Here is a 9,066-nt window from a genome sequence, read left to right as displayed (position 1 = left end):
CAAGGAACAAAAATTAATGGAGTCTCAGTTACAGCTGTTGAAGGAACAGAATGAACGTGAGTCTGAAGATGACGAAATGAGAAGAAAGTACATAGTCTCTTTACTGAAGTACAATATTGGCAAGGCTTTGGAAGAATTAGATTCTCTTCAAGCCGAAATGAGAATTTTACACTATAAATTGAAACATGAAGATGAAGACAACCCTGAAAATGCAAAATCTCAAAAGCTCAAACCTAAACCGTTAATGCCTATTATTATCACAAAAAATGAGTTTCAAAAACAAGTATTTGGTGCTGGCTATCCGAGCTTGCCAACAATGACAGTTGAAGAATTCTGTGAACAACGTATCAATGATGGAATGTAAGTATAAAATAAATATGTTTGAAGTTTTAAATTTCATATTATATCATTTTTTCTTATGTTAGATGGCATTTACCTACTGGTGATAATACCAAGTGTTTACAACAACTGTCTGAAGCCTCAGAACCAGAACAAGAAGATAAAGAAGACAAAATCAATGAGGAAGAAAAAGAAAACGAAAGACAACGACTAACTGCTCGCGACGAGTACAAAGATGACCATCGCCGAGGATGGGGTAATAGGCATAATAGAAGTTAAAAGGGCCTGATAAGAGTCGTTGATATTATAAATGTATTATATATACAAAATGTGTCTGTTTTGTATGAACTATAATACAAAATTGATGTATAATCCTTTACAAATACTATTAATATATTTTTTTAAATAGCTATATTAAATCCAAATAAATTTTAGTTCTCCAAAAGTTGTATCATTGTTTGTAAATATGTAATTACATCATTATACAATTATATTTAAAACCTAAACATACATTGTATAGCTTGAAAATCGTACATTATATGTTAAGGCATTGGAAAAAAATTATTTGCTAACATAATTCATAATTTGAACAAATTCAGAGACTGATTTTTAAACTTACCAGTTGTGATAGTAAAAAAACATAATTTAACATAATATGTTACATTACATTTATTAATAAAAATGTATATAATACAAAACAAAGCTGCTTTTTTAATGATATTTTATATATATAATGAATTTTTACTTCTGGTTATAGTTGGTATTGAATTTTCATCAAATTTTATGTGATATTTGAAACAGCTTCATAGATGCGGACATTGTATAGGTGCATTGCCTAATTGTCAACTGATAATCCAACAGATTATTAGCTGAAGTGGTGTGATTAGTAATTAATTACTGGGGGGTTTGGGTATCATATCATCCTCAATCTTAACTTTTTTTAAAATTGGTAAACTATATTTAAATACTTATTTAACTATACACATTATTATTTATAGGTACAGTGGTTTCTGCATAATGTCGACACGTTAGGATCAGACCATTTTGCCCATATTAACTAATGCCCACATTATAATGAATCCACTGTATTAGGTGCATAATAGGTATTGTATAGGGATAATACATAAAAACTTGACTCCACTATGGCACTATATGCTAGCTGTACATAATTAAGATAATATTACTTAGTAGTTAGTAGTAAGCTATTTTTTTTATAATCACTATTGCACAAATATATTGAAATACGGCATAACAATGCAGTTTAGCTCCCAACTGATTTTTGGAAATTTTTTCCTGAAAACTTTCAGAGTTAGGAACAATGATACTATCGAAATTTGTCAGCTGGACTTAGTTTAAAAGTTATAACTTATATCATTTTTAAGTTAAAAATGTTGAGTATTTTACCACTACATACGCAGATTGTTTCACAAATCTACATTAAAAAAAAAAAAGTAAATTTTAAAACTTTATTAAATAGTAAGTAATTATTTATTTTAATGTGTGTATGCATTTATGCATGTTTATTACTATAATGTCATTATTATTCAATAATTACTATAAATAAGATACTTCTAATTTACATGGTAAAAACTAAAAAGGTAATTTAGTTTTTCATAGTTAATAAGTAGTAACTTGATAACAATAAATTCTCATGGTAATACCACAGATTAAATGAAAATATAATACCTCATATTATAGTCTGTAGAAATACTATAAAATATTATAATGAGAGAAGGTGAAGCAACTTTACAACATAAGAATTTACTACTTTAACTAGTATTTCTTCAAATAAGCTATACATTTTCTTTTTTACACTTTTAGATTCTGAGTGTGCCGCACAATGAATGTATTGATTTTACAATGGTGTGTGATTTTCTTTTTATTTGTGTACACGATAAGTAGAAGATATAATACTTCGATTTTCAACTTCAGTATCTTTTTTTGTGGTGAATATAGTTGGTGCATTGAGATCAAAATTTAAAATTCTCAGTAGTTTTCAAAGCCTGGACAAACAAAAAAAATTTCAGGAAAACCGGGAGTTTTTACGCAATCACTTTTCGACAAAATCAATTTTGATGTAACTCTTAAAAAAATTACTGTAAATACATGGATTTTCACAGAATGTTTATATTAGCATTTTCTACACCATACGAATTTCAAAATAATTTGATTCATGTAGAACTATTTATAGACATGCAATTTCGATTATAATTGGTTTTTTTAAATTAATCTTGATAAAAATGTTTTCGGTCAAAAATTTGAAAATTAACACAGGTTAGAGGAGCCTTGTGCCCTTATATTAAATTTTCAAGATTTTTGACCCAACGAATAAAATTTGATTGATTTTTAAAGAAAAAAACCTAAAAAATTAAAAAATGATATTTGAAAATTGTATCAAGTATTGAAAATGATAAAATAAATATATGCTTGGCGTAAATTTGAAGTATCTACGGTTAATCGTTTTTGAGTTACAAACAATTAAAAATTGAATTTTACTTTCCATTAGAAATTTTTTCTTGATAAAAGTTGATAATCTTATGAGTAATATTGTATTAAATTCAAATCTTAGATATAAAAAGAAAATTTTTTATGAATTTACAACTCAAATTAATTTGCAAATTTTCGTAATTCTTACATTTTGAGAACTTCAGATGCTCAAAAAAATACTGTGAATAAACGATCAGCTATTTTTTTAATTTCCAACTTATGAGTAACCTTGTAATACATTTTCAAATTTTTGACCGAGCACATTTTTATCAAGATTTATTTAAAAAAACCAATTATAATCGAAATTGCATGTCTATAAATAGCTCTACATGAATCAAATTATTTTGAAATTCGTATGGTGTAGAAAATGCTAATATAAACATTCTGTGAAAATCCATGTATTTACAGTAATTTTTTTAAGAGTTACATCAAAATTGATTTTGTCAAAAAGTGATTACAATATCAGTTTAAGAATATTAAAAATACAAATGCAAGATTTTTTCTCAAAAGCATTTAAAGTTCAAATTGTCATAAACTTGTTAACAACAAGGTTCCACATAAGTAATTTATGCTATAAACAAAAAATATGTTAACACATTTTTTTTAAAAACATTTGAAGTTCTAGTTTGGACAAAATTAGAATATATTTAAACGAAGAAGTGATTTTAGTTTTTTGTTATAATTGAAAAATATTTTTCGTGGGTACTTAAAACTTCTTAACTCTTAAGTATATTATGTATATAATTTTATATTATTAGGTATCATAATATACAAATAATATTAATTCAACTTTTCTACCGGCTAATCGGTATTAATTATAATAACATAAATATAATATAGAATATCCCTTGGCTGACAAATCATTTCCGCTCAGAATCCTTTTTCGTATATAATCATATTACCTATATAGTATATAATATTATCATTGAATTGAATTCATAATATAATTTGAATACCATCCATTACAGTTACCCAGAGCTGGATTATGGTCAATTTCCTTTTTTTATTCAGATTTATTAATTTGTAATAAATATTATTAAAATAAATATAGCATATACATTTTTTTGGCATATAAAATAAAAAAAAATATACATATATATTAATTTATCGTAACAACTTTTCTAATACCTGTATTATTGTAAAACGAGAATCTGCCCGTTTTTATTAATTTGAATAAACAACTATTATTATTGTTAATAAAAGGAAATGGAAAAAAGACACATGACAAATGTAAATTATTATTTAATTTATATTATTAAATAGTTTTTACATATCAGATCAAAAACCACAACTTTCACATTCACAATTTATTAGATTTTATATTATAAGTCAAATGGACAATTTTTTTAAAGACTTGATGACCTTTCAAGTTTTTCTTCCAGTTCATTTCTCAGCTCTAAAAATGAATTCATTAAATTTTGCAGCCTTAATCTCTCATCTTTAATAGCTTGTAATAACTTTAAATCTTTTTCTATATTTTCTCGTTCATTCTCAATTTGGTCTAACGCATTTTGTGTCATACTACATTTAAATTTATTGATTGTTTGTTTGTTGTTCCAATTGACTTGTTCAAAATCAAACACATATCTGTTATCCGTTATGGCATGGTTTATTTTGTTTTGTACTTCATCTTCAATTTCCTGCATTTTAATTATACGTGGAATTTTTTTAATTCAAGAACTTAATTTTTGAAAACTTTGACAACAATGAAAATATCTGGAACAAAATTAAAAATAGCCCATACACCTGAATTAATATAAATGACAAAAAATAAATTAAATACTTGATACTATTTATGAACTAAATACTTGTTCAATTATCAAAATTACCAAAATATTTTTCATATTTTGGTTTATGATTAATTATATTGTTAATTTATTTAATTTTGTGTAGGAATATGATGAGTTGATAGCCAAAGTAATAAGAGACAACTGTTTAATATAACACATGTTCCAGCAATAGAAACAAAGACTAAATATTAATTACTAATAATGAAGTATGGATCCTCGTTAGTAAGTGGGTACCTATAATCATTAATCAATTTAACAGTCACACTAGTATGCATGCAAAGTTGATGAAACCCTTTTGAGTACGAAAGGAAAAGGTAGCATAAAAGAATCAGACATTCAGACAATTACACAAGTAATAAGTACCATTGATAATAATACACAAGATAATCGGGATAGTCACAATTCTTAAAACGGGGATGTTCAGATATAGCTCAAACCCCAAAAAGAGTTACAAGCCTACAGTAGAAGAGCAACAAAAAATGTTAAATAAGAGAAAACTTGTAGGAGTGACATTAACAGATATCATGACATACATTTTGGGAATTGTCTACTTAATATCAATGTAAATTAAAAAAAATCAACATAAATTTGAATACATTATGGATAAATATATACCTATATTGAAGATAATTTAAATCTAAATTGTTTCATGTTTCATACAAAAATCTAAATTTTAGGATCAATAAATTTAATTCTAATTAAGATACACATTATAATATGAAAATAAATAACAAATTAGGTAAAATAATGGAATATGTAATTTGGAATTAAAAACAATTGAGATCTTAGTGATCTTACCTTTAAAAATAATTTTTAATTGGTTTATTAAAAGTTATTGGTAGTGAAAATTGAAAAATATAATAAACCATTATTAACGATCAAAGTTACAACACTCAACACAAATCACAGATAAATAAAAATCATTTAAGTTCATTAATAAAATATAAATAAATGGTAATTGTTTTAAGTTCTTAACTTAGAAATTTCAATTTGTACTTTGTAATAATTAATAGGTGTCAACTACCAAGGAAATAGGAATTGCCGGACTATAGGTCGTGGACCTCGGCTATAGATATCAGAATAGTGGATTGTATTATGATTGTATGGATCACCTAGAGTATTGTATTATAACCACGGTATATCTTAAATCGTGTACAGGACTGGCGACGATCACGATAACGCGGTCAGAAAAAGGTATACAGCATGAACTACTACACAGGACTGGACACTATTGGCAGGAGGAGAGTAGGGGGTCGTCCACAAAGTTGTACATATTCGGTACACATGCGACACAGCGCCATCTGTGAGATAAGAAATATTTTGTTATATAAAATACCGCCTTTTTTTAAATTGTATAGATTATCTGAATAATATTATGATCTTTAAAATGTTAATAAAATAGCTTTGCATTGTGGTATTGTATTAGCAATGATATTGGTTTTTTTACATTTCTTTAAATTATCTTAAGCCGAACGTTTTCAAAATAGATTGTTTACATTTAGGTATAGTTGAAACCATAAGTGTGTATACGAGGCAGGGGCGTATTTATGGGGAGGGCTGAGGGGGCTTCAGCCCCCCCCCCCGAAATCCAGGAATTATTTATTAAGTCTGTTTAATATGTCCTATCAGATGTAAATCGTAAAAGTTCAATATAATTTTATAAAGAATTATAATAATTGTTAACAACGAAAAAATTATTCATGTAATGTGTCAATGACGATTTTGATCGTAACGATTATACCTTTGACGTGCGGTACTGCTGCATTATCGTAATTTCGATTTCTTTTATCTAGAATTGATTTACTGATATACACGCGTTGTCGCGTCTCAATCACCGTACAATAATATTATACGAGGCCGTATAAGCTAAAAATATTTCCGAGAAGTTGTGACGGCGATCGGTTTTCGTTGTATAGTTGTTACTTGTTGTCGCTATTATAGATAAATATTTTGTTGTCTGATATAGTCGACGTTTAGTATCGCACGTACCTACTAAGACAGTGGATCGTGACGAGTGTTTTTATTTGTTGTTTAAATAAAATAATAATACACCTAAGCATAATGAAAAGAACTCAGCAATCATTATTGCATTTTTATAAAAAACCTAAACAGTCCACCGAATCCGTCGATGATACAGTTCCATCTACATCGAATGTTTTACAAGATGATGACATTATGGCAACACTTGAAACAGAAAAAACAGCTCCAAGTCCACCAGTTGTTTCTCCGGTAATTGAACGTAGTTTAAAATGTTTAGATTCTAAGTTTGATATAGGGGGTTATGTTGAATGTAAAAAAAATTTAAGTGGCGAAGAGAAAGTTTCAATTTTGAAAAACGTATGGACACCCGATTTAAAGTTTAATTTTCCATATGATAATAGTGGAAAATATAAACGTAAAATCCAAATTAAATGGCTTGAAACTTTCAAATGATTAGCATATTCAAAATTAAGAGAGGGTTTATTTTGTAAATTCTGTGTACTGTTCTTAAATTTAAATCATGCTGGTAAGGGATCACATGAGAAGTTAGGTAAACTTGTTTTAAGACCCTTGACAAAGCTAAAAGACGCATTGGAAGACTTTAGAAATCACGAAAAAAATGATTACCATAAAAATTCGTTACTTACTGCTGACAACATAAAAGCAATTTTAGAAAAAAAACAAGATAATATATTAGTACAATTGAATAGTAAACGAAAAGATGAAGTCATAAAAAATCGCGCAAAACTTAAGCCAATTATTCAAACAATTCGGTTATGTGGTAGACAACAAATAGCGTTACGGGGGCACGAGGATTCTGGTAGAATTTTTTTAGAAGAACCAAAAAATAACGATGGTAATTTCCGTTGTTTGCTCCGATATCGCTCGAAAAATGGTGACAACGTATTAAAAGAACATTTGGAAACTAGTGGTGGTAAATCTATGTATACAAGCCCAATTATACAAAATGAAATAATACATTTGTTTGGGGACTTAATTCAATTAAAAATTCTTGAAAGAGTATCAAAAACTAATTTTTATACAATACTTGCAGACGAAACCACTGACATTTCTCAAATTGAACAATTTTCATTATGTATTCGTTATGTTGACGAGGAAGTTTTTTCAATTCGGGAAGATTTTCTTACATTCGTTCCGGTATATGATTTATCTGGTGAAGGTTTGGCTAACACAATTAAAGAAACTTTAAAAAAAATTGGTTTTGATTTGAACAAAATGCGAGGTCAAGGTTACGACGGGGCTGCAGCAATGCGTGGTCGTTTTAGAGGTGTTCAGGCAATTATTAAAGATATGTACCCAAAAGCATTATACACACATTGCGTATCACACTCACTAAATCTTTGTTTATCGGATGCGACAAAATCTCAAGATATTCGAAATGCTTTTGGTATAATAAGTGAATGCTGTTCTTTTTTTAATAGTTCGGCAAAACGAACTACAGTCCTCCAAAATAAAATAAAAGAAATTAAACCAAATTCACAATCTACAAAATTGAAATCTTTATGTGAAACTCGCTGGGTGTTACGCCATGAAGCAGTTATGCTTTTTAAAGAATTTGTAGAACCCGTTGTTGCTGCATTAGAAGAAGTGCAAAATGAATGTTCTGGGACTGATTCTTCAAAAAAATCTAATGGCCTTTTACATTGTATTTGCAACTTTAATTTTTAATATCTATTTGTGTGTCTAGTAAATTATTAAGTTATACTTATAATTTATCGAAATATTTACAAAGCAAAAATATCGATTTATTTAATGCTCTCAATCAAGTTTCCGATGTAATTTCCGTGTTTCATTCCATAAGAGAAAACGTTGATTTAAAATTTAACAATATTTATAAAGAAGCCAAAGATGTTGCTGAAAAGTTAAATATTGAACCAAAAATGCCTCGTACCTGTAGCAGTCAAAGAAATAGAAGCATGGTACCATCTAACAACATTGAAGAATATTACAAAAAATCTATTTTTATACAGTACTTGGACGATTTGATGATGGCATTAAATGAAAGATTTATACCTCACAATGAAACTATAACTTCATTACAATATGTCTTACCAAGTATTGTAGTTGAAAAACCATTTTCTTATTTAAAAAAAGCTGTTGAATTTTATGAAAATGATTTACCGGTGCTAAATGACGTTATAGAAGCAGAGTACGAAATTTGGCAAGCTAAGTGGAAGAATATTGAAGACAACTTAAAGCCCACAACTGCTATAGAGGCTTTGAGTGTCTGTGATAGATTAATGTATCCAAACATGTATGAATTACTAAAAATACTAGCTATAATACCAGTATCCACCGCTATAGCTGAACGCAGCTATTCGACGTTGAGAAGACTCAAAACGTATTTAAGAAATACAACTTCAGAATCCAGACTAGTGGGACTTGCCCTTTTAGCTATTCATAGAGACATTGACATACCAGATGACATTTTATTAGATAAATTTGCTAA

The 9,066-nt window shown here is 27.9% G+C and overlaps 2 protein-coding genes across 2 annotated transcripts in view; both read left to right on the top strand.

Annotated features, from left to right (window-relative positions):
• LOC100158687 (immunoglobulin-binding protein 1) overlaps positions 1–784 on the top strand; it is a 1,861-nt gene extending 1,077 nt beyond the window's left edge. The window contains exons 4-5 of the mRNA XM_008187697.3: positions 5–360; positions 426–784. Of these exons, the coding sequence (XP_008185919.1) occupies positions 5–360; positions 426–618 (549 nt within the window). The 3' untranslated portion in view covers positions 619–784. The remainder of the gene's footprint in view (positions 1–4; positions 361–425) is intronic.
• Positions 785–6,677: 5,893 nt separating this feature from the next.
• The window catches only part of LOC103310209 (52 kDa repressor of the inhibitor of the protein kinase-like), a 4,803-nt gene continuing 2,414 nt past the window's right edge, over positions 6,678–9,066 (top strand). The window contains exons 1-4 of the mRNA XM_008187703.1: positions 6,678–6,906; positions 7,054–7,530; positions 7,651–8,262; positions 8,385–9,061. Coding sequence (XP_008185925.1) covers positions 6,678–6,906; positions 7,054–7,530; positions 7,651–8,262; positions 8,385–9,061 — 1,995 coding nt within the window. The remainder of the gene's footprint in view (positions 6,907–7,053; positions 7,531–7,650; positions 8,263–8,384; positions 9,062–9,066) is intronic.

This window comes from Acyrthosiphon pisum, chromosome A1 (genome assembly GCF_005508785.2).
Source record: "Acyrthosiphon pisum isolate AL4f chromosome A1, pea_aphid_22Mar2018_4r6ur, whole genome shotgun sequence".
Lineage (NCBI taxonomy): Eukaryota > Metazoa > Arthropoda > Insecta > Hemiptera > Aphididae > Acyrthosiphon > Acyrthosiphon pisum.
Note: the sequence above shows the minus strand (reverse complement) of the source record. Positions and strands in the feature narration are given on the sequence as shown.